Source organism: Loxodonta africana, chromosome 22 (genome assembly GCF_030014295.1).
Source record: "Loxodonta africana isolate mLoxAfr1 chromosome 22, mLoxAfr1.hap2, whole genome shotgun sequence".
Taxonomy (NCBI): domain Eukaryota; kingdom Metazoa; phylum Chordata; class Mammalia; order Proboscidea; family Elephantidae; genus Loxodonta; species Loxodonta africana.
In genome coordinates this window covers 9,396,536-9,421,462 of record NC_087363.1, presented here as the reverse complement: position 1 = coordinate 9,421,462, position 24,927 = coordinate 9,396,536, and the positions used below count along the sequence as shown (strand labels likewise).

The window sequence follows — 24,927 nt, the reverse complement described above, 5'->3', positions numbered from 1 at the left end:
GCATGAGGTGTGTGGATCTTACTTCATTTTTCTGTGTGTGGAAATCCAGCTTTGCCAGCCCCATTTGTTGAAGAGACTGTTCCTTCACCATTGAATGGATGTGGCTTCCTTGGACATTGTATACTTCTTGAAGGCAAGGGCCTTGTGTTATACTTCTTCACATTTTCCCTCAGTATAGTCTGATTAACTGTTTGATTTCAAAGACTGACTTTACAGCACCAGCCCAATCCTAAACATCATTACTCTTCAAAATGGAACTTTACCAAGACACATGAACTTGGTTAATTAATGGAAAAAAAAAATTTTTTTTTTTTTTAAATAATAACTAGCAAACCTACCCTATTAGGTGGGTAATAACATTATTCCCATTTTAGATATGGAGAAAGCGAAGCTCAGAGAGGTTAGCTGGCTGCCTCATATCACACAAATTACACAGTAACTAGCAGAGCCAGAATACAAACTTGAATCCTGGAAACCTTAGAGAATAATGTTGCACCCATGAGTCTTCAATGTTTAGCTTCTGAACAGTACTAGGGTTAAATTATAACTAAATGATCACTATGGCAAAGGTCTTGGCTATGAAATTCTAAAAAGAATCACGGCCCTTGGTAAAGCCCTACTTGTGTACCAGGTCTTGCTCAAGTACTAGTAGTAATAAACAGTAATGACAGTTTATATACTTTGAAAGTGTATATACCAAGTATGGTGCTAAGTGATTTATTTATTGACTTATGACGGTCTCAGAATAAACACGATGAGGAACATTATGTTAATATTTCCATTTTGCAGACAAGCTTAGGGAAGTTAAGTGACTTATCCAAGACTTACAGTGGTAAGGAGCAGAACCTGTATTGAGTCCAGTATATTAAGAATCTGACATTGTACACTTGTTACATAATGAGTGTAACCATGGCTCCTCTGTTACATAATGAATCTGTCTGTCTTCCGGTCTAACACTGCAAAAAACTATCACTTTCCACAGTTCACAGAATGGATGGGATGATAAGTTTTATGTTAAAATCTTTTACAATGAAAAGGTAAGATCTTATATGCATAGATGAATTTCTGGAAAGTAAAGAATTCTTTCTGTTAAGATGTGATAATGTTTTAAATTCTACAGCCCATGAGCAAAGCCTGGTGGCTGCCTGTTTTTATAAGTAAGGCTTTACTGGAACAGAGTCCTGCCTGGTTTTTTATTTATTATCTGTGGCTCCTTCTCTGCAATGGCAGAGTTCAATCTCTGCTACAGAGACAAATGTCTTGCAGAGTTGAAAATATTCACTAACTGTACCTTTACAGAGAAGGTTTGCCAACCCCCGATTTCATTCTTCATTTAAAAAACTTAATTGGAACGTTCATATGTGCTTTTGTGGGTGTTCTTCTTGCAAATGGCAACTATGTTCTAAGTCTGGGGCCACTGGGTGTGTAAGCCTGGGGTCACCGGGTGTGTAAGCCTGGGGTCATTGGGTGTGTAAGCCTGGGGTCACCGGGTGTGTAAGCCTGAGGTCACTGGGTATGTAAGCCTGGGGTCACTGGGTGTGTAAGCCTGGGGTCACCGGGTGTGTAAGTCTGGTTGCTCAAAGTGTGCCATTCCCAGTAATAGTTGGTTCCAGGACAGAAGATAAGCTCTGAGCCCCGGGAATCTTGTGTCTGATAAGATGGTTTTTGTACGCTCCAGGCCCTGGGCCACATGGTATCAATTTGATCAACTAGTTTATGCTAATAGTGTGATTTATGGTGAACGCCTGTTTTTGCTGGAGTATGAGTAGCCGAGGTCAATCACACAGGTGCTACATGCCTTCATGACTGGCCCCAATCGGAAACTTGGCTACCAAGGCTCAGGTTTGCTTCCGTGGTTGGCAACACCTTGTACATGTTTTCACACATCACTGCAGGGAGACTTAGCACTTCCAGCTGAGACAGACACCTGGGCAGTTGTACCTGGTTTCTCCTGGGCTTTTCCCTGGGTGCCTTTTCCCTTTACTGTTTTCAGTCTTTACCCTTTCACTGTAACCATGAGCATAACAACTTTTATGAGTCCTGTGAGTCCTCTAAATGAATCATTGAGCCTGAGGGTGGTCTGTGGCTTTGTTAAGTATGTTGAAAAAAATTAAATCAGGAAATACTTGTATTAATGTGATTGAACCCAAATCAGTGAAGAAAACACAAACCTAATTGGTCCTGAATAAAACATGCCAATTAAAATCATGATGATATAGAATCGAGTCCTCCACTGACTTTTCTTTCCCTCCAACAGTTTTAGAAGAAGCAAGTTATAGGAAAACAAACTCATAAGAGATTTAGTAGCGCACACACACACACACACACACACACACACACACACACACCCTTTCCTAGAGTATGTTGTTGTGGTTGTGTGCCATCAAGTCAATTCTGACTTATAACGACCCTGCAGGACAGAGTAGAACTGCCCCATAGGGTTTCCAACCTGTAATAATCTTCACGGAAGCACAGCCACACCTTCCTCCTGTGGAGCGGCTGGTGGTTTTAAATCGCCGACCCTTTGGGTTAGCAGCCAAGCACTTTAAGCACTGTGCCACCAGAGCTCCTTGCCTACAGTATGGATGAGCTCAATGAATTTATCACTTCATCACCAGAGTCTTCTCTCTCTATATAAAATCACTACCATTTTCAGCAACTGAGATGAAGAGCTTGCCTTTTGAGTTCACGTCCCAGCTTTGCTTCTGCCTGGCTGTTTGACTTCAGACAAATTATTTAACTTCTCTGTGTTTCAGTTTTCTTATCATTAAAATGCAGGTAAAAATGTCTACCTCACAGGCTTGTTCTGAGTATTAAATATAATAACACACAAAAAGTACCAGGTTTTGCAGCTGGCACATTGTAAATTCTTATACTGTGGGGTTGCTATTATTTTTGTTCAAATCCGGGGTCAGAACACAGATCCTGAGGCCTCCACTGATTAGAATCCACCACAAAAGACTGGTGCAGAGTCATTCACTAGTTTGGCAGCAAAGGGAACAAATATATTTTGTGCATATTTTCAACAGAATTGAAACAAGATGAGTTAGCAGAAAAACTTAATCGGTACACTACACTCCACTTCCCAAGCTTCCCCTAACTCTAGGTCTAAATCACTGAGGAAGTAAGAAGCTTGCACGTTGGAAGAAGATAACTATAACTTATTACCATGAAAAGGCTTGGCTGGTGGAACATGTCAGCAGGCTGGTAAAACATCTCTACTTGCAAACCTGTGCTAGACAGTTCACAATAGATTTCATCAATTGTGAAAGGTGGCAAAAGTAGAAAATACTATTTCTGTCTGTCTTTTTCTGAAAGGACATCTCTTTAATACCTCTGATTACAATTTTGTGGTTCACCACGTATGGAAGACTTTGAATAAAAGAGCTTATTTTTTCTTTTGCTTTGGTAACAAAAGGAGCAGACTGCGAAAATGTCCACAGCAGTTTCAAAGTCTTCATAGAAAATACCCAATTCCCTGTTCCCTGGATGCAGGATACCCACTGTCTCTCAATCTCAACCTTCCATTGCACGTAGTCTCTCAGTAACAGCAGGTGAAGGCAGATAGACGTATCTGCTCTAGGAAGAACCAAAAGAGAAGTAAGAACAATCATGATGCGATCATCACAGAATTCTTGCTCTGGGGACTTAACGGTGCCATGTGGTCCTGTGACCCTCCCCCAATACATTTAATGCCCTCTTATTTTCCCCCTACCACTTGAGTGGGATGTGTTTACATGTCATATACGTCTTGTTCTCTTTCCACATTCCCAGAATGCTGAAATTAAAGTACACCTAGCAAGCAAAGCCACTGCAAACCAGCAGTCCATCAACTATCTAATGACTATAAGAGGCAATGTGTGACTTTGGAAGGAAAAGGTTTAATTTCTGTCCTCTTCTTTCAACCATGTGATAGGAGAGACAGGTTGAGTGTAAACAGAGGGGAAGTTTATGCCTGGGAGAATACTGTGAACCTCAGGTAATGCCCACACTAAAAACAAGAGCTCAGCAGGTGGATTCAGGTCTTAGACTGACATGTCCGTTCCAGCACTGAAATCTGTCTCACCAGAAAAACAGAAACAACCAAACATGTGCTTTTGTGCAACGTGGGAATTTACACCTCGTGAGGCCACTGATGCCTCGGCCTCTGCATTTACTGATTTAGACAAAATTCAATTGAGCATCTATTTCTTGCCAGGCACTGGGTTATGTGTTGTCCATACAGTGATGACTGCAACAGGCATGGTCTTTGTCCTTGTAGAGATAGTCCAGGGGAGGAGCTAGACAATAACAAAGTAAGTATGTGAGGTAACTCAGATGGAGATAAGTGGTCTGATGGTCAACAGGGTACACCTTCAGAAAAAGAGAAGCCTATTTTAGACAGAATGGTGAGAGGTCAGCCTCTCTAAAAGTTGATGCTGGAGAGAGTCAGCCATATGACAAGCAATAGTTTGGGGAAAGAGCCCTTGTGGCAGGCAACACTAGGACAGCCCCCAGGGAGTCAGGCCCTAGTCTAGTCCCTCCCCTTGAATGTAAGCAGATCCTGTGACTTATTTGTAACTAACAATATGTGACAAAAGTGAAGTGACTTTGCAGATGTAATTAGAGTCCTAAGCAGCTGACTTTAAGTTACTCTAAAGGGAGATTATCCTGGGTGGGCCTGACTTAATCAGGTGATACCTTTAAATTAGAGACCTGAAGCCATAGTGATTCACTCTCTTTTGCTGGCTTTGAAGAATTCTACAGCTGCAAGGAAATGAGTTGTGCCAAAAACCAAAGGGAGCTTGGTGGTGGGTCCTTCCCTAGGTGAGCACACCAGATGAGAACACAGTCCAGCTGAAACCTTAATTTCAGTTTTATGAGAGCCCGTGTGGAGAACCCAGCTAAGTCATGGCCGGACTTCTGACCTACACAAATTGAGACAGTTTCAAGCCACTGAATTTGTGGCAATTTTTTGTGCAGCCATACAATGAAAAGGAATACAACACTCTAAGCAGAAGGACAACAACTATAAAGTTATTGGGAGGTGTCTGGTGAGCGATGGGGAAGACAGTTAAGAGCATGGGCTCTTCTAGGGCCCAGAAAGAAAGTTTAGTCTCTGTCCCTGATACCTAACAGGGTGCCCAGTGCACAGGAAATTCTTAGAAACAGCTGCTTAATGAATAAATGAAACAATGTTGAAATAAAATAAATGAAACCATGTTGAAATAAAATAAATGAAACCATGTTGAAATAAAATAAATGAAACCATGTTGAAATAAATGAAAGAATGCTGTTGAATAGCAATCTTAATACTAGATTGCCATTGCCAGCCTCCTTCCCCACCCAGATTGCAATGCATTTCTTCAACAGGTATTTATTGAAAGACTATTATGTGCAAAGTACTGTCTTGGTGTTAGAAGGGCAGGAAAAGTGACTAAGAAACAGAGCCTGTCCCAAGAAGTAAATCCTGAGCCAAGAGATCCACTGGCAACTTCTGGACCAGGAAAAAGGGATTAAAGGCTCAGTAATGAGGTACAGCTATAACCCAGCAATCTGGGTCACAGCTGAAAACATGATAATTTGAGGTTTCTCTTCAGAGTCTAATAAACTATCTGAAAAGCTGCCAAGTGCTAATCAAGACCAAGGAAGACAGCAGCGTAATAAGACAACCACACCATCAAAGGCCAAATCGATGATGGTTTAGAGGAAAGGAAATGAAACGCTGAGAAAATTAGCTGTTCAGTAACGATGGGAAATTCAGCCCTGAAAATGCAAAAGCATTTATGGATTGGGAAATTCTGTTCCATGTGACTCTAGTGAAGTCTTCTAGACCCATCTGAAAAGTCTCTAGAAATGCAGAGAGGACAAATGAGGAGAGTACTGTCGTCTCCTGTTAGACGGAGGGTGCACGGCTGTTATCCCTGCTCAGAGGTCAATTTATATTAACATGAACAATCCTCGGGCACAAAGGATGGCTAGGAGTCTGGAGTTGTGCTGCTGAGTATTCTGGGAGCTTAGAGCAGGTCGGGAGGAGCACAACCGGAAACAGCATTCTCAACGAGCACAACGGGAACAATGGACTTGAAGAGTACACTCATCCACACGCCCTTGGAAGTTACCTGGGTGGCTTCATTAAGAAGAGCTTATTTGCATTTAGAAACATATTGAAATGTACACTTGTCTGCTTCTAAAATGCACCTGATGCATGTTTTTTAAGGGAAAATATACACACATTTTAGAATGAGGTGATTAAGGATAACTTGAAAACTTTGTCAAGGAAGCAAAGGGGTAAAAGCAGCAGACACCTGGTACAACTGGGCAACAAATCGAAGCCAAGGTCAGAGGCCACTAAATGGAAAGGGGAGACAGGCTGAGTCATACTTTAAAAATGCTGTAAAATACTTACTACCTGCTAAATTATTATGACTATTATTAGCTTTGCATTTTATGAAGATGAAAGCAGGTACTTAGTCTCATTTACCAAATGACTGGAGCACTTCTCAAAGAGATCCACTAGTTCAGTGACTGAGTGAGGTTTAGAATTTAACTGAAATGGTAAATAGCTACATAATCAACTGCTTCTTCCCAAGAGTTGTGTGGTGCTGAGCCGATTCTGACTTATAGTGACCCTGTAGAACATGGTAGAACTGCCCCATAGGGTTTCCTAGGATGTAATCTTTATGGAAGCAGATTGCCAGGTCTTTCTCCTATGGAGCCACTGGGTGGGTTCAAACCACTACCCTTTTGGTTAGCAGCCCAGTGCTACCGGAGTCTAGGAAACATAAAAACAATACCAACTTGATAATAATTGCCAGTTGTTTTATGCTGGATGTTATGTTGAGTGTGATCCAACTCTTCTTTGAGTTAGACCCATCCATTTTCAAATAAACAAACAGATGTTTAAAAAAATTCCACGTGAAAATATGGAGGACATATTCATTGAGGCTCCTCGATTTTTTTCTCATATGTTTGGACAGACACAGTTGATGTTACAACCGACCACTGATATGTAACCAGTACAATTGTTCTTTGATAAATGCCATTTCTCATTTGAGATAAAAACTACAGTTGCTGGCAGAACCTCATAAAGAGAGATCACGGGCAGTTTTAGAAAGCAGCACCAAAAATCAGACGGCAATATTCCTTGTGCTATGGTGCGTGTTAGAGGAAAAGACGATGCAGATTTTTGGTTTGGGAAGCACTCAGGAGTCATTTTGTCTCGTAAGGAGAAAGTCAAGGAAAAACAAAACAAAATGAAAGTGAGGATGAAGGTGATATGATTTCATTTCTGTGTCCCTTTTCCTGTGAGTTGGTGGGTTTTGCAAGGCTTCATGTAGTCTATGAGAAAGGGAGTGAGTGAATCTGTAATTTCTGACACCGGACTGCAGGGCTTGAGAAGCACTGTATTTCTGTCTGTCCACATACAGCCGGGCAGCAAGGGAGGAGGAGTTAGATAAGACAGATCTATGCTTTGTGGCCTGGCTACACAGACTTCAGGTGAAAGCTGTTATGAGCAGTCAGGAACTATTTTGGGGGTGGCATCAGAGAACTCTGTCCTACCAACCTGCCTCCCACATCACTGGTGGTGTAAGATGATAACAGAGCATACCAATACACAGTTTCTACTTTCATAGTACATTTTCATTTTAATGTGTGTTACGGAAGTTCAAGTTCAAATTCTCATGGAATCCAGACTTCCTGGAGCCATGGAGGCTGGATGAACCCCTGAAACTACTGTCCTGAGATAATCTTTAAACCTTAACCAAAAATATCCCTGAAGTCTTTAAACCAAACAACAGTTTAGCTTAACTAGTAACTAATGTCTGCTTTGAGCATTGTGCTCTTTTTAAGAACTATCTACATGGGATCACATGCAGTCCGAAATTGATTGAACATGCAATCAAGATGCATTGATAATTACTGGTGAATTTAATGCGAAAGTTGGGAACAAAGAAGAAGGACCAGTAGTTGGAAAATATGGCCTTGGTGATAGAAACAATGCTGGAGATCGAATGATAGAATTTTGCAAGACCAATGACTTCTTCATTGCAAATACCTTCTTTCACCAACATAAATGCTGACTATACACATGGGCCTTGGCAGATGGAACACACAGAAATCAAACTGACTACATCTGTGGAAATAGAAGATGGAAAAGCTCAATATCATCAGTCAGAACAAGGCCAGGGGCCGGCTGTGGAACGGACCATCAATTGCTCATATGCAAGTTCAAGATGAAACTGAAGAAAATCAAAGCAAGTCCACCAGAGCCAAAATATGACCTTGAGTATATCCCACCCGAATTTAGAGACCATCTGAAGAATAGATTTGAAGCATTGAACACTGGCGACCGAAGACCAGACGAGTTGTGGAAGGACATCAAGGACATCATCCATGAAGAAAGCAAGAGGTCATTGAAAAGACAGGAAAGAAAGAAAAGACCAAGATGGATGTCAGAGGAGATTCTGAAACTTGCTCTTGAATGTCCAGCAGCTAAAGCAAAAGGAAGAATTGATGAAGTAAAAGAACTGAACAGAAGATTTCAAAGGTCGTCTCGAGAAGACAAAGTAAAGTATTATAATGACATGTGCAAAGAGCTGGAAATGGAAAACCAAAAGGGAAGAACACACTTGGTGTTTCTCAAGCTGAAGGAACTGAAGAAAAAATTCAAGCCTTGAGTTGCAATAGTGAAGGATTCCATGGGGAAAATATTAAATGATGCAGGAAGCATCAAAAGAAGATGGCAGGAATACACAGAGTCACTATACCAAAAACAATTAGTTGATGTTCAGCCATTTCAAGAGGCAGCATATGATCAGGAACCGATGGTACTGAAGGAAAAAGTCCAAGCTGCTCTGAAGGCATTGGTGAAAAACAAGGCTCCAGGAATTAATGGAATATCAATTGAGATGTTTCAACAAACAGATGCAGCGCTGGAGGTGCTCACTCGTCTACGCCAAGAAATATGGAAGACAGCTTCCTGGCCAACTGACTGAAAAAGATCCATATTTATGCCTATTCCCAAGAACGGTGATCCAACCAAATGTGGAAATTATAGGACAATATCATTAATATCACCCGCAAGTAAAATTTTGCTGATCATTCAAAAATGCCTGCAGCAGTATATTGACAGGGAACTGCCAGAAATTCAGGCCAGTTTCAGAGAGGATGTGGAATCAGGGATATCATTGCTAATGTCAGATGGATCCTGGCTGAAAGCAGAGAATACCAGAAGGATGTTTACCTGTGTTTTATTGACTATGCAAAGGCATTCGATTGTGTGGATCATAACAAACTATGGATAACCTTGCGAAGAATGGGAATTCCAGAACACTTAATTGTGCTCATGAGGAACCTTTACATAGATCAAGAGGCAGTTGTTCATACAGAACAGGGGATACTGATTGGTTTAAAGTCAGGAAAGGTGTGCACCAGGGTTGTATTCTTTCACCATACCTATTTAATCTGTATGCTGAGCAAATAATCCAAGAAGCTGGACTATATGAAGAAGAACGGGGCAGCAGGATTGGAGGAAGATTTGTTAACAACCTGTGTTATGCAGATGACACAACCTTGCTTGCTGAAAATGAAAACGACTTGAAGCACTTACTAATGAAGACCAAAGACCACAGCTTTCAGTATGGATTGCACCTCAGCATAAAGACAACAAAAACCCTCACAACTGGACCAATGAGCAACATCATGATAAACGGAGAAAAGATTGACGTTGTCAAGGATTTCATTTTACTTGGATCCACAATCAACACCCATGGAAGCAGCAGTCAAGAAATCAAAAGACACATTGCATTGGGTAAATCTGCTGCAAAGGACCTCTTCAAAGTGTTGAAGAGCAAAGATGTCACCTTGAAGACTAAGGTGCGCCTGACCCAAGCCATGGTATTTTCAGTTGCATCATACGCATGTGAAAGCTGGACAATGAATAAGGAAGACTGAAGAATTGATGCCTTTGAATTGTGGTGTTGGTGAGGAATATTGAATATGCCATGGACTGCCAGAAGAATGAATAAATCTGTCTTCGAAGAAGTACAACCAGAATGCTCCTTAGAGGCAAGGATGGCGAGACTGCGTCTTATATACTTTGGGTATGTTGTCAGGAGGGATCAGTGCCTGGAGAAGGACATCATGCTTGGCAGAGTACAGGGTCAGCGGAAAAGAGGAACACCCTCAATGAGGTGGATTGACACAGTGGCCACAACAATGAGCTCAAGCATAACAACAATTGTAAGGATGGCACAGGACAGGGCATTGTTTCATTCTGTTGTGCACAGGGCCACTATGAGTCAGAACGGACTCCAGGGCACCTAACAAGAAGAACAACAATATGGGATCAAAATGACAATAGCATTGGAAGGGAACCTTCGGGGGCAGTGAGTTTATGTTAATGGGGGTGGAACAATTTGGAAAAGGAGGGTGAGAATGGCTGCACAGCTTGAAGAAGGTAATCAATGTCACTGAATTGTACGGGCAGAAACTGTTGAATTGGTATATGTTTTGCTATGTATATTTTTAACAACAATTTTTAAAAAGTTTTTACATAAAAAAACTAGTAGATTTAAGTAGTGATTCCACATATATGTTACTTGTTAAGAGAAAGGTGACCTTTAAGAAGTGAGTTGGTTTAATAAGAAATATTAGCTAAGTAATCAAGTAGATGTTACACAAAAATGGCAAAAAAAACGTGAAGGCAGTATGTGAATGACTTATGTCTGGGAAACAGTGCAGAAATAATTTTGTTCATATCCCACCATTCTGTTGGTCTCTTTGTTGATTTTTTAAGACAGGAAGTATGGAGACACAGAAAAGCGCCAACAGAACTCATAAAGATCAACCGTAATGCTACCACCTAGGGCAAGACAGGGTTAACAATTTGTTGTTGTTGTTCTTCCCTGACATTCGCATGCTTTCTTTTTGCCCCATAACAATGGGATGGTACTTCCCCAACATATTTCGTGACCTGACTCATTAGTTTATATCTAATGAGCGTTTTCCACGTAATGAGCTTTCTTCTTCAACAACTCTCGTATTGGCTGAAAGTATTCCCTCATATGGTTAAATCAAAATGTAACTAATTGACCCCCTGCTGTTGACCATTAAGAGTGCTTCCATTTTTTCACTGTCATAATCAATGCTGCAGTGAACTTCTTGGGACCCATTTCATAACAAATTCCTAGAAGTCAAGCTGCTGTGTCAAAAGATTGATTTGCTCCTTTTAAAGGAGCTTTGCTGCAAATTAATAAATTCCTCTACAGAAAAGTTACAATAACAATTTATTGCAACAGTAAGGTATGAGATTACCCATTTCTATAATATTTGCCATATATTATCTTCACCAATACTATCTTCCTTTTAAAATATCTTTACTGTTTGCTGATATATAAGTCTTCTCATATTATTAAAGATACAGAAATTTTAAAAGTCATCTATGTAAAATTCATTTGTATATTTTCTTCTGTGAATTATCTGCATACATTCTTTGCACTTGTTTCTATTGGAATGAAACCCAGAAGCAATAATCAGACTCCGGAAATAAGTAGGATAATAAAGGCCTTAAATACCCCTGCCCCAAAGCAGGCCTTTCTTTTACCATCTTACAATTCCTTCTTTGCAAGGGGGGCTATCATTACTCTAGGGAGAGAGAGCACCATTCTTTTATATTATTACATTGTTTTTCTCTAACTCATGGAAAAGTGTTGAAAATGAAATGAGTCGAAATAATTCATTTTTATAGAAAAAGAGTAAAATACGATCCTGACACGTAACCCTACTCAACAAACTAAAAAAAACCAAAACAGATAAGACAAGGAATGGCATAGCAATGGATTCATTCCATGATGCTGATGTTTGAGGAAGAACAGCCAATACGTGTGATAAGCAATAAGAAGAAAGATGAATTTAGGGTTTAGGAACACTTGGCTTTCTCTGTAGTTTTGAATCTTCACTATAACCCACGAGGGTGACCGTCCTTCCTTTTGAAGCTACAACCACCCATTTTCTGGTGGTGGAGAGGGTGGTGGAGCGCAAGACCACCTATCTACCCCACTCTAAAAGTACCACTTGAGGTACAATAACATTTTCAATAAAATACCAATTAAGTTTACTTTTATATTAAGATGCATTTGAGAATTTCAAAATAATTCTTGACCCAATCAAAGAAGTCCCCTTCCTCTGGGTTGGCAATTAGTGTTTTGAATTGAAGTTGGCTTAGAAGAAAGATGCCAGGAATACCTTTGAATGTAACATACGTATTACATAATGGAACGTTAAACAAGCTCCTATGTACAAAAACATGCAAATATTCTGGCTGAGACATAATAGAGGGTAACAAGACCCCAGCTACCAACTAAAACAATTTTCCATTATCTGTTTACTAATCCAGCAAACATTTATTGAACACCCACTAAGTGCCAAACACTGTTTAATGCACTGTAAATATTAATAAATAAGGCAAAGATGGATCTTCACCCTCATGGGGCTAACAGTCTGGCGAGGCTGGGTGGGGAGAGTGAGACAGATAATAAACAGATTAACAAGATTAACAAGACAGTGGAAAGCAGTGACAAAGGCTGTAATGAAAACAGAGGAGGGGACCTGATAGAGGGTGGGTTGGTGAAGACCACAGCAAGGGGGACTTTAGATGAGGTGGTCTTGGAAGACCCCTTGGAGGAGGTGATGCCTAAGCTGTGCCGGTCATGCAAAGGAACTGGCAAAGAGCCTTCTGAGCTGAGGGAAAAGCAAACACAAAGACCCAGGAGTGGGAACCAATCTGATGTGCTGGGGAAACAGAGAGCCAGTCAGTGACTATGTAGGCTGGGAGAGTGCCGTGAAGTTCGGCACTTTAACGTGCTCATGGACTGCCTTTAGGCCTTAGCTGGGGAGTCACTCTAAGTGTGACAGGACACCCTGGAGGGTTTTAAGAAGAGGAGTTACATGACCCAATTTGTATTATTATATTTTTAAAAGACTATCTGCTGTACAGTGGGTTCATTCTAGCAGGGAGAGAGAGCAGGTGGGGCTAACAGCTGGGTACAGCCTTCAGCCATCCAGCTAAGGGATACTGGTGACTTAAACCAGGGGTAGTTGCGGAGGTGGGAAGAAATAAGCCTCAACATCCGGTAGTTCTTGTGTTAAATGTTTATGGCACTGTTCTGATGGTGTCACAAACGTTTAACACAATTTAACCTACAAGAGGTGGAGTTGGCTCAGGTAGACCAGGAAACAGCTGAGTTTCTTAGGTGAATAAAGGCAGCAAAATTACCCGGAATGGAGGCCCTTGTTTAAAATGCTGTGAGTTGAAATCAACTCACCCATAACAGCAACAGCAGCCACTCTGGGGGCACCTGGGTTCCGTGGTAGAATTGCCCCCTTCCATGCAGGAGACCCCAGTTAGATTGCTGGTCAACGCACCTCGTACACAACCACCACCCCCTTACAGTGGCTGTTTCCATGGTGCTGTGGTTCTGAACAGGTTTCAGTGGAGCTTCCTAAGACAGACTAGGAAGAAAGGCCTGGTGATCTACTTCTGAAAATCAGCCAAACGTAAACCCTGTGGATCACAGCGGTCTCATCCGAAACTCTTCACGGCGATGGCACAGGACCAGGCAGCGTTTTGTTCTGAGGCGCGTGGGGTTACCATGAGTCAGAGGCTGACATGATGGCAGCTAACAACGAGAACCTTGGAGCTGCAGAATCAAAATCCTTAGAGTTCTGGGCTGGCCACATGCATTTCAGAAATACTCCCAAATGATACTCACTAAAATATGCAAACAACTACAAAGTAGGCACTCAATCAGCATTTGCTGAATGAATTAATGGGGAGATTAGGCTGATAATCCAGATCTGGGGCGGTTCCTCCTCCACACCCCCACCCAGAAGACACACAGGCCCATTTTGGGGGTGAGCCCAAGCAGAACCTTGGTTAGGCCCCTTAGATTCACTTGGTAATTCATGGTGTGGCTGGTGTATGGTTATGATTAACTGCAAGCCCTCCAGAATCTTCCTGTTTGAAGTAATTACTCTTGGTGATGAAGTGCTATGTCCAGTTGTCTAAGCAAGTGCAAGCCCCTCAGTGCGGTACACACCATGTTATTTTAGAGGCAGAACCACCTTTTAAAAAGAAAAGAAAAATCGTGATTTCGATGTTGTAGCACTTTGAACACCACAGGAGCTGGGCCTTACAGGCCAACTTACCCGTTAGACCCAATAAGCATGGTACCTAGGGCCATAATACTTGTAGAGGCTCACAAACATGCTTTAATTTCTTCTAAAACAAGAAGTGTGAATATACTCTAGTCTGGATTCTATCTGGCTTTATACCAGTATAGATATAATATATAGTCTTTAATTAGGAGTCGTATTGCAGCCCTGCTCGCACACAGCCCTAGGCCCAGGTGAGAGGTGCCTTACCTGGCAGGCATTGTACAGCAGCTGGTGTTCGAACTTCTTGATCCCAAGGATGTTCTGGAACATCTCGTAGAGCTGCTCCTTGCTCAGAATCAGCTCGGAGGCTGCGCTGGCTGTCATGCGAGCCTGTTGCTTCCTAGGGTCCTCTTCCCCGCGGTAGATGGCGTCGAACTTGGCCATCCAGGAGCTCAGCACGGTCTCTTTGCTGAGGCCATCGATCTCAGGCAGGCTGCGTACCCTCTTCTCAATGTGTTTCTTGAAGACCTCCCGCGAGTCGTTGGCCGAGCAGCCCCCGCTCTGGACCATGCGGGCCACGCGGTCGCTCTTCAGAAACACCTGAGCAAGGGCAAGGCCAGGAGAGAGAGTTAGACATTGCCCATGAAGGCACAGTTCCCTGGGGCTGTGCACAGGTCCAACCCCCTCACATGAGCCTCAAGAGGCATGAGAGTGGGTGAAATGCTGCCCCTTGCTCCCCAGCTGTGTGAACTCAGACAAGCCACTTACATATGCTGCTTCTGTGTCCAAATACTCAAGATGAGGGCAATGGCAGCACATACTGGGCTGTGGCAAGGGTTAAATGAGACGATAGTATCAGGAGAGGTAGCAGAGAGGAGTGGGCAAGTACAGCCTGAGCTCACACTGCCTGGTTGCCTTCTCTGCCACTTAATAGCTGTGTGGCTTTTGGCAAGAGTACCTCTCTGTATCTCAGTTTCCTGATCCATAAAATGGGGGTAATAGTAGACCCTGCATCCTAGGTATTTTAAAATGGGAATTAAATGAGTTAAGATATGAGAAACACTGAAAACAATACCTAAAAATGCCATATGAGTTGTTTTTCTGTTATATGTAAAGTATGTGGTGTAATGTCTGGCACACGGCATTTAAATGTTAACCTTTATTTGTAGCTCATTTTATCCACACAATGATACTCAACACAGTTGAAATCAAACAAGTATCAGGTAAATATTTGCTTAATGTCTGTCTCCCATCCTGAAATATGAGCTCTACGTGGGGGCGAGGAGACCGTATCCTGTTCCTCACACCATCATCAGTACCTTGGACAGTGCCTCACACTGCAAAAGTGACTTGCCAAAGGACATGGGTGTGAAAATCAGTCCATTTTGTAGTTGGAAACACCAAGGCTCCAGAGAGAAGGGACTTGCTCTAGGTAATTCAATTGTTTGACTACAAAAGAACACTCCTTTCACTCCACTCAGGCGCCTTCCTTCCGGTGGTTTTCCTGCCTGGTGGAGAACCCTTGGTTTGTCTCGTTACTGCTGCCTGGGTCCTGGAACCAAGCCGTCTGTAAAAAACTTATTAAGAACATTCTGCTTTTGCTCCAGCGCCCACCCTTCAGAAGCTTACACAGCTACATGGTTCTGGGGTGTAATACAAGGCGCTGAAGGCGCTGTTTCATGTTCAGAGACAGGATGCATCTGACACTTTCGAGCTGTGTCCTGGTCACACTTCAGAAGGTGCATAAATATCCTTCTAGAAACAGCAAACTCTTGCTCCCTTGTCAGATTTCAGGAAACGCTCTCGTTGGCCACAAGTCAACATTGCTGGGGCGGTGGTGGGGTGGCGGCGGGGGCGGGGGGGCTTGCTGCCTCATGGTCTATTACAAAACCTTTCCCAGGGAGAAGAAATGTTAAAATGGTGGACTCTATTTATTCTAGACATAATGAACTAATTTAGAGAGAAGAAGGGCTGAGGGGTCGCTTCACAGGCTAGAGGCCATGGCCTGTTTCCCTGTGCCTGAGAACTGGTGCTTGGTTGAGACCTTATGGTTAAATTTAAAATCAATTGTAGAGAATGTGTTTCAAATGAATCCTCAGGCTTTATGAGTCTTAATGAGCTAAAGAATTCACCTGAAACCCTGTAATGCTTAATGTGATGGGTTCTGCATTTAACATGTTATGTGTCTCCATCACAGGTCTAGATCTTAAAAAAAAAAAAAATCAAAGTTTTCAGGCAGACGGAAGTTTCTGGCGTGGTAGTGTAGCACTGTGACGAGCTGTAAACCATAACTCCAGGCCAAGTCTGCCTCTAACTTGCTGTGTGACCTACCCTCTCTGATTCTCCAGTCTTTTATCTGTATACTGAATAGTTGTCCTTCCAGCTTTAACGTTTATACTTTTCTTCACGAACCCACTCACTCTTTCTTTGGGTGCTCATCAGCTAGAAGGTACTGTGCCAGGTGCCAGGTGGCAAGGATAGAGTGGTAAGCAAAACAGACACAGACCTTACGGGCCTCAGACATCATCCTAATAATCCCATACCAATATAATTACAATCTGGGATAAATGCTCTCCAGCGAAAGTCCAGGGGACTGTGAGACTGAGGAATCTGTTCTAGCCCATGCTTAGGGAAGACTTCCTGGAGGAATATACCTTTGAGACAGTATGGGAAAGATGGATAGGTGAGGAGAGTGTGGAAGAACATTTCACAGAGAAGGAATGATATCTGTAAAGACCCTGAAGGTCTGAGGAATGAGGGTGATCCCATGTGGCAAGGCTCTGAGGGGCAGGAGAGCCAATGAAGCAAGATGGGCAGGAAGCAGCCATATGATCAAGAACACAGGAGCCATGTTAAGGGCATTGGTCTTCCTTTAAGGCCACCTGGAAGCTGTAGAAGACTTTAAGCTGAAAAATGGAGCAATCCAATTTACATTCTCTGACTTCATTGTGGAGGACAGACCTGGAGGACGCCAAGAGAGCAGACAGTTGAGCTGGAAGGCACCTGTTGGGGCTCAGGGGTGATGATGGTGGTGGAGATGGACAGGGGTTAATTCTTTGTTGTCAACTCTAATGAATACCTGGGAGAGGTGACTTGAAAACACTGAATTGATAATAAACCATGCTCTCCTTCCCATGTGCCCACCAGTGTCCCACAGACTTGGGGCAAATCCTACTATCAGTTCTCACCACTGTATTCCTTTTCCCCAAAGTCCTTCCACAGCTGCCATTTGACACTTGTTTTCTGACTGTTTGGTTAATCAATATAACTGGGAACAGATATAAATATCAAGAAGTCAGGGGTTGTATCTGCTTTTTCTGCGACTTCTTCCTATCACCTTGCACTCGGTGTTGTGCTTGGCAGAGTTGATGCTCGGTAAACACTTGCTGAATGAGTACATGAGCAACGAGAACAAAGCCAACTCCTCCAGCAGAGACCCTACTGAGTGAGACTGCACTAGGATGGGGCAAGAAAGAAAGGGGGAACAGCAGGCACGATATATTGGTGTCTGAAAACACCTGACTTTGGCTACATTTTCTGTGGGATCTGATAATAGGGGAGTTGGAAAAGCGTATGTTGGCTCACTGGGCACCTGGCTGGTGTCCCTAACTGGCTGGGTGGCCCCCAGATCCTGGTACAACATCTGCCTTGCATAGTCCCTTCCTTTGTACATAGTAGCCACTCAGTACATGTTTGTTGAACCACTAGATGCATGACCTGAGACAGTCACTTAACTTCTTTCAACCTCACTCTCCTTCGCTGTCACCTGGGGTTAATCCAGCCAGCCTTCTTTGACAACGACCAAACTGAGTGGACTTTAAAACATGGAGAGCAAGTCTGTCCAGAGGTAATATGTGACTGCCAGATCCTAGCCAGAAGGCAGACGGGTGGAACGTCAAGTGGGTGGAGGAAGGATGCTGAAGACTGAGGAGACAGGAAAGATGAAGTGCCAGAAGGAGGCAGACAGTCACGGGAGAGAGGGTAGCAGCAGGAAAGTAATTTTCCAGACATATCGTCTGTCTTGGCTTCTCAGTCTGTCAGAGAGGACATGGAGCCTGGGCCAGCTTGGCTCTGTAATGAATACAGCCACTAACTACTGTTGTGTTTGTGTGTTCCTAAAACAACCCTTGAAACTCATTTGTACTGGGAACTTTTTTTTTTTTTTTTTTTTTGTGGCTGTTGCAAGAGCCTTCAACCCCAGGCACAGTTCTACACAGGCACAACTATAAATCCTCTCATTCTCCTCTGCCAACTTCCAGAGAGGCCATAATGGGAGATGGAAGATAAACAAGTAAATACAGGCTTGTGAAGGGCAGTCAATGCAGCAACTCGGCCTCATCCATCAGTCCTTCCCCCCATCACCAGAGCCAAGCAACCTCAAGGTTGTTTTAGAAGATCCTTTCCTGCTTACCATTCCAGTATAAATAAGAAAGGGACCTAGATGTCAGAGTAATAAGATTTTTGTAAAAACCTGGCTGGTATTAATGCATGGTACATAAATAACGGTAGGTATGGCATTTAGGAACGTGGGCTCTGGTGCCAGGTCATCTGGGTTAAAATCCTGGCTCTGCTCCTTGCTAGTTTTTGTTACCTGGGTAAGTTACTTAATCTTTCTTGGCTTCAGTTTCCTCACCCTTAAGGCAGGGATAATAAAAATCCTGCCTTGTAGGATTTGGGTGAGATTCAGTGAGATAATGCATGTCAGTTGGTTAGCATGGAGCCTGTTACAAATTAAGGATGTAATAAAAGCTAGCTATTATTTTTTATTATTTTTTAGTGGACTGTCATGGAGCAATGCAAAATGTACATATTTTTTCATAAGCTTCAAAAGATATTTAGGACGATAGGATTACAGGCTTTTTTTTTTTAACCATTTTAATTGAGATTTTTTTCCTACATCAATTTCTTTTTTTTAATAATCCCCATATTATATCTGCATAATCTTTGAGGAAAGGTTCATGTTAATTTTTAAAATACATTTTTGAATCTTAAAGATATTCCTGACCAAAAAGCAAAGGATTCTGGGGCTAACTTCAGAAGCAGATGTGGGGCCAAGACCTTGTGAGAGGTGGCAGCAGGTTGGGGCCAAAGCAATCCCCCTGCCTCTTTCTCTATGCTGTCCCTGCATCAACCTTGCCCAGCTTACCCCAAACTCAGGCTTCACAACTAGACTGATGCTATAAACTGTCAATTCTGTCATTTCTGTGCGGCAAACGGTCCCCACCGTTCCCGCCTTCTTCTCTTCCTGCATTAATCATGACACTTGCCAGGCTCCACACTTAGTGCCAAGAGAGTAAATATATGCATAGATAGGTATGTATGTTGCCAGGTGCCGTCGGGTCAATTTCTACTCACAGTGACCCTGTGTGACAGAGTAGAACTGTCCCACAGGGTCTTCTAGACCGTAATCTTTACGGGAGTAGGTCGCCAGGGCTTTTCTCCTGCAGAGTGGCTGGTGGGTTCAAAACACCAATCTTTCGGTTAGCAGCCAAGTGCTTAACCATTGCACCACCAGTCTGAGTGTGTCTAGGTGCACGTATGTATATATGTGTGTGTGTATGTATCTGGGTGTGTAGATGTATGCATTTGTGTGTATATATACGTACGCACGTAGGTATCTGGGTATGTATACGTGTATGTGTGTGTACACATATGCACATAGGTATGTATTTGGTGTGTATATGCATATGTGTGTATATATACATGTATGTACATATGTATGTATCTGGTGTGTATATGTATATGTGCGTGTATATACAGATATGCACATATGTATGTATCTGGGTGTGTATATGTACAAATGTGTGTATATACACATACGTACCTGGGTGTGTATATGTATATATGTGTGTGTATATACACAGGTACATATGTATGTATCTGGGTGTGTACATGTATAACAAAAAAAACCCAACCCAGTGCTCTCAAGTCGATATGTATGTATATATACACATACACACATACGTATGTGTCTGGGTGTGTCTGGGTGTGTGTATGCCCCGACATGAATGTATGTGTGTATATACACATATATGTATATACATACACCTACACATACATACGTAGACATACCCAGACACACACATATATGTATGTATGTATATATATATATATATATATATATATAATCTCACTTTGTCCTGGCAACCATTACACAAGGCATGGTCCTATCACAGATGATGAAACTGGGGTTCAGGCTTGGCCAAGGCCCCACAGCCAGTGTGGAGCAGAACTAGAATCCGCCCCATGTCTCTAAGATGCTACACCCACGCTCTTGACCGCTCTGCCTCTGCCTCCTCCTTGCCTGGTCTTCTCCACAAGAACAAATGCCTTTAGAACTGATAGTTACTCTTCCAGGGATGTGTCTGCTTCAAGACACTGAGTAGTTACAGTGGTTTTGCTTATTGGAAAATACACCACTTCATTTCAGATAAATGGCTGGGTGTGACTTGATCTATGCTTCTCTTTGGTTAAAAAGAAGTCACCCATAAAGATTCCAGACAGCGTGTCACCCTGTGCGTAGAAAACCCCCAGGCTGTGGCTCCCCGCGTCCTCCTTGTCCGGATAAGAGCACGGCAGCATTTCTTCAGAGAACCCATTTTCCGCCGCATGCAGCTTTAGTGGGATTATCACTTATGGCGCATTTGTCCTTGCTTAGCTAAGTGCTGGGTTGGGACCTGAGCTCAGCTAACGAGGATAACCCCCGACAGGGGAACAGATTCTGAACGGGGTGGCACAAGGGTGGGATGGCATTGGCGTGGATTCGTCCGAATGGTGAGGCATCTAGTAGAACCTCTACCTGGCTTCCAGAGATAAGATATCCTGGTAGAAGCCTTTTCTAAAGCCTACTTCAAATGTAATAATATAAATTATTATCATTATTATTGGCTTAATTTAACCTCAGTCCATTTCTGCCATATTCTACAACTCCAAATAAAAAAATCCAAATCCATTGCTGTCGAGTCAATTCTGACCCATAGCAACCCTACAGGACAGAGCAAAACTGCCCCATAGAGTTTCCAAGGAGCGCCTGGTGGATTTGAACTGCCAACCTTTTGGTTAGCAGCTTTAGCACTTAACCAAGGTGCCACCAGGGTTTCCATTCCATTCTGCACCTCCAGTTGCCACAAGTCCCCCCGTTTCCTTCCAGCAGGATCTGACCGAGGAAAGCTTTTGGAAAACTGTTCCATCCACCTCTGTTCTCTCTTCTCTAAAGCCAGGACCAGCATGTGAAGGGACCGAGATTAATCAGGGGGTGTGGGTGTGAGGAAGAGGGGTGAGAGGGTTCATATTTTAGACATTTGTCCTAAGAGACTTGAGAGTTAGAAAAGGTCTGGGGCCAGGGAGATACGGGTGGGCTCTCTGATAGGAACATGGGTGTGGGAACAGCATGGAGTTCCTTAGGGTCCTTAGAGCCATAACAGAAGGGACTAAAGGATTAATCTGTTAGTCTGCATGACAAGCAGACCCCCAGGAAAGGACAGAACAAACCTGCAGGCCCTCAAGGCCACCTTGGCCTCCCTTCACCCCACCCCAGCCAGGGCCCAAGCCTCACCAGCTGGCTGCTGTTGGTTGTTGCCTCGGTTACCACACAGATGGTAAATGGCAGCACCTCTTCTACTCTTGGTATTTTTTAAAAAAAATACTGTTCTTTACTACTCTGACAGGCTGACAATCCAATATTACCTTAGTAAAACAAGGCTAATGTCTAAAACAGAATTTTTCTACTACAGTAATCTCAGAACTCTTGGAAGGAAAAGTTGCACTCTTTGTCTCCTTAAAGTCATTACCTTTGGTAACCTGGGACGTAGACACATGGTGTGGTAGGGTAGGGTGGGGGCTGAGAGAGGTAGGGTAGGGTGGGGGCTGAGAGAGGCTGGAAGGAGGAAGCACGTTTGTTTTGTCCACTGACCACATTCACATTCGTTCTGTAAAATGTTCCCTGATTTCTTACTGGGACAGTTGCAGTTTCAATGCTGATGGTTCCAGGGAGGCTGGCCTGCACTTAGGCTCCAGAGCTGGCATTTGTCCTAGGCCTGGTCCTCCAGGATACTTTACCTCCGAGCCACCGTGACTGCTTTAAGAAGGAACCCACACCCCATGTCAGCCTGGCTAGAGTCACCGCTGGGCCTTCTGTGGGACTCTCAGCGAGGAGGTGTTCTCCTTGTTCCTGGGGTTGCTAAGCTGGTAGGACACGAAATGGATCTGCTAGTGTCCTCACATGGAGGGAACCTACCCATGAATGAAGCCAACGTAGGAGAAAGCAGAGCCAAGACACAGGGGAAAAGGTAATCACCTTTCTGGCATCTTTGGAGTCTCTGGATCCAGTCATACCTGAAGCCAGACCTACCCCTAGAAGTTTAAATTATTGGAGCAAATAAATTTACCTTTTCAGCCAGTTTGAAATATGCATCTGTCCCTTGTAACTCAAAAGTCCTGGCTAAGACAGATGCTGACAGGGAAGCAAGTGGATCCCAGAGGAGGATGAAAGAGGAGATACTAGCTTCCTCACCACCCAAGAGTGAAAGAATAGGTCAGGGGGTGGGGGGGGGGAGGTAAGACAAAGGGACCTCTCCCAAGTAAGTGTTAAGCCTGACCCCTTGATTGGGGACGTTTGCTTTGCAGGATTAGACTTCCTTGGAAAACCCGATCCCAAGACTTCTGAAGCTTTACTAATGGATATAAACCAAAAAACCCAAAATTGCTGCCACGGAGTTAACTCATAGTGACCAGTGACCCTATAGGACAGAGTAGAACTGCCCCACAGGGTTTCTAAGGAGCAGCTGGTGGATTAGAATTGCCAATCTTTTGGTTAGCAGCCATAGCTCTTAACCACTGACCCCACATTATTCTATACATTACACAAATCTTAACAGTAAATATTTAGCAATTTCTCAATGTCTGTATTCTCACCAGACTAAAAAGAAGCTCTTTCAAATAAACTAGCTGCTATAGAGGAAAATGGGAGGATCATTGTGGATACCCATTGCCTTTGAGTCAATTCTGACTCATAGCAACCCTATAGGTCAGAGTAGATCTGCCCCATAAGGTTTCCAAGGCTATGATCTTTTTTTTTTTTTTTTTAATTGTGCTTTATGTGAACGTTTACAGGGCAAATTAGTTTCTTATTCAAACATTTACACACAACTTGTGTTGTGACATTGCCTACCATCCCCGCACTATGTCAGCCTCTTCCCTTTCCCTTTCCACCCCACGATCCTGTGTCTATTTGTAAACTTTTCCCCTCGCTACCTGCCATCTCATCTTTGCTTTTGGGCAGGTGTTGCCCACTTGGTCTCATATACTTGACTGAACAAAGAAGCATGTTCCTCATGTGTGTTATTGTTTGTTTTATAGGCCTCTCTAATCTTTGACTGAAAGGTGGACTGCAGGAGTGGCTTCAGTTCTGAGTTAGTAGGGTGTTTGGGGCCCATAGTACTGGGGGTTCCTCTAGTCTCTGTCAGACCAGTAAGTCTGGTTTTGTATTTTGTGAATTTTAATTTTGTTCTACATTCAAGGCTTTTATCTTTACGGAAGCAAGCTGCCTCATCTTTCTCCCACTGAGTGGCTGGTGGGTTCGGACCACCGACCTTTCAGTTAGCAGATATAAATGGTAATTTCCAGAGACAAATTAGTACATTGATGACTATTAATTTTCAGATTTAATTAATAGATAGAAATGGCACTTCATTAGTCAAATGAGCTTCCTAATTAAGATTTACAATCTACAAATTTACAAACCCTTGTGAGCAGCTCTAAACATGGAGAACTGTTGACAAGGGTCTGCCTGGCCTGATAAGCTTCTCCCATTAGTTCTCCACTGACTTGAGAACTTGAAAAAAGGGTTGGGGGTGGGGGGGCTAATTGCATTCCCTGGCAGGTTCTGAACTGAATCTTCAGTTAAATATATTCAAGTTATTCATTGCTGTACATCACCGTTACTCCCCATCTCGTTTTCACTCTCCATTAAATTCAACCCAAATTGAGTCACGTTAGAGTAAGCAGCAAGTTTGATGCTCGCTGGCAATAATTACTGCTACTTGTAAAATGAAATTAAAAAGTTTAAATTTGGACAAATATAAAAATGAACTTGACTTCTAAACCAGATCTGAAGGAACGGTATGTAAAATGAGTCTGTGGTGGGACCCAGCAGGCATCCAAGAGACAAATGCTGCTTCGTATTATACGCCAGTCAGCAAACCAATCAATACGGTTTTCCTAAGGTCGCTGACAGATCTAACTGCCATCTAGTTTCAGCCTCTCCAGGAAAGAAGTCACGTAGCAGGAGGGGAAGAGAGTTTTCCTGAATCAGAACTTCTCCACAGAGGTTAACATTTTCAAAGCATTTATTATGGACTGGAGCGCCCAATGCCTAGAGCACTAGCAAGGCACAAGCACCAAGATCTTCGTTTTGAAACAATATTCTATCTAATAACTAAAAAGAAAGAAGGCAGGAAGGAACCCTGTGGGAAGGGAAATCAGATTTTGTTAGATTTTCTTATACTTATCTTACCATTTATTCTTATTATTTTGAATTGGATATGACAGGTTGCCATAAGCTTTTCAGTGCTCAGGGTTGGTTTGTAATGATTTTAATCTGGCCTTGACAACGGATAATACATTAGGACACTGGACTCCAAATACAGAGATTTTGTCTGATTCACATTTAAGTAGCTTAAAATAAGGTAAAATGTCTTTTCATGACCAAATAATCATTCATGAGCATATAAACCCCAAATGATAGGAAATGAAGTTTGAATAAGAAAACATGCATGTCAGGAAAACTTG

At 42.8% G+C, this 24,927-nt stretch overlaps 1 protein-coding gene across 7 annotated transcripts in view; it reads right to left on the bottom strand.

Annotated features, from left to right (window-relative positions):
- Positions 1-24,927, bottom strand: part of CADPS (calcium dependent secretion activator) — a 580,697-nt gene that overhangs the window by 414,047 nt on the left and 141,723 nt on the right. For all 7 annotated transcript variants that reach the window (XM_064274284.1, XM_064274283.1, XM_064274286.1 and 4 more), the window contains one exon: positions 14,407-14,739. In XM_064274284.1, coding sequence (XP_064130354.1) covers positions 14,407-14,739 — 333 coding nt within the window. The remainder of the gene's footprint in view (positions 1-14,406; positions 14,740-24,927) is intronic.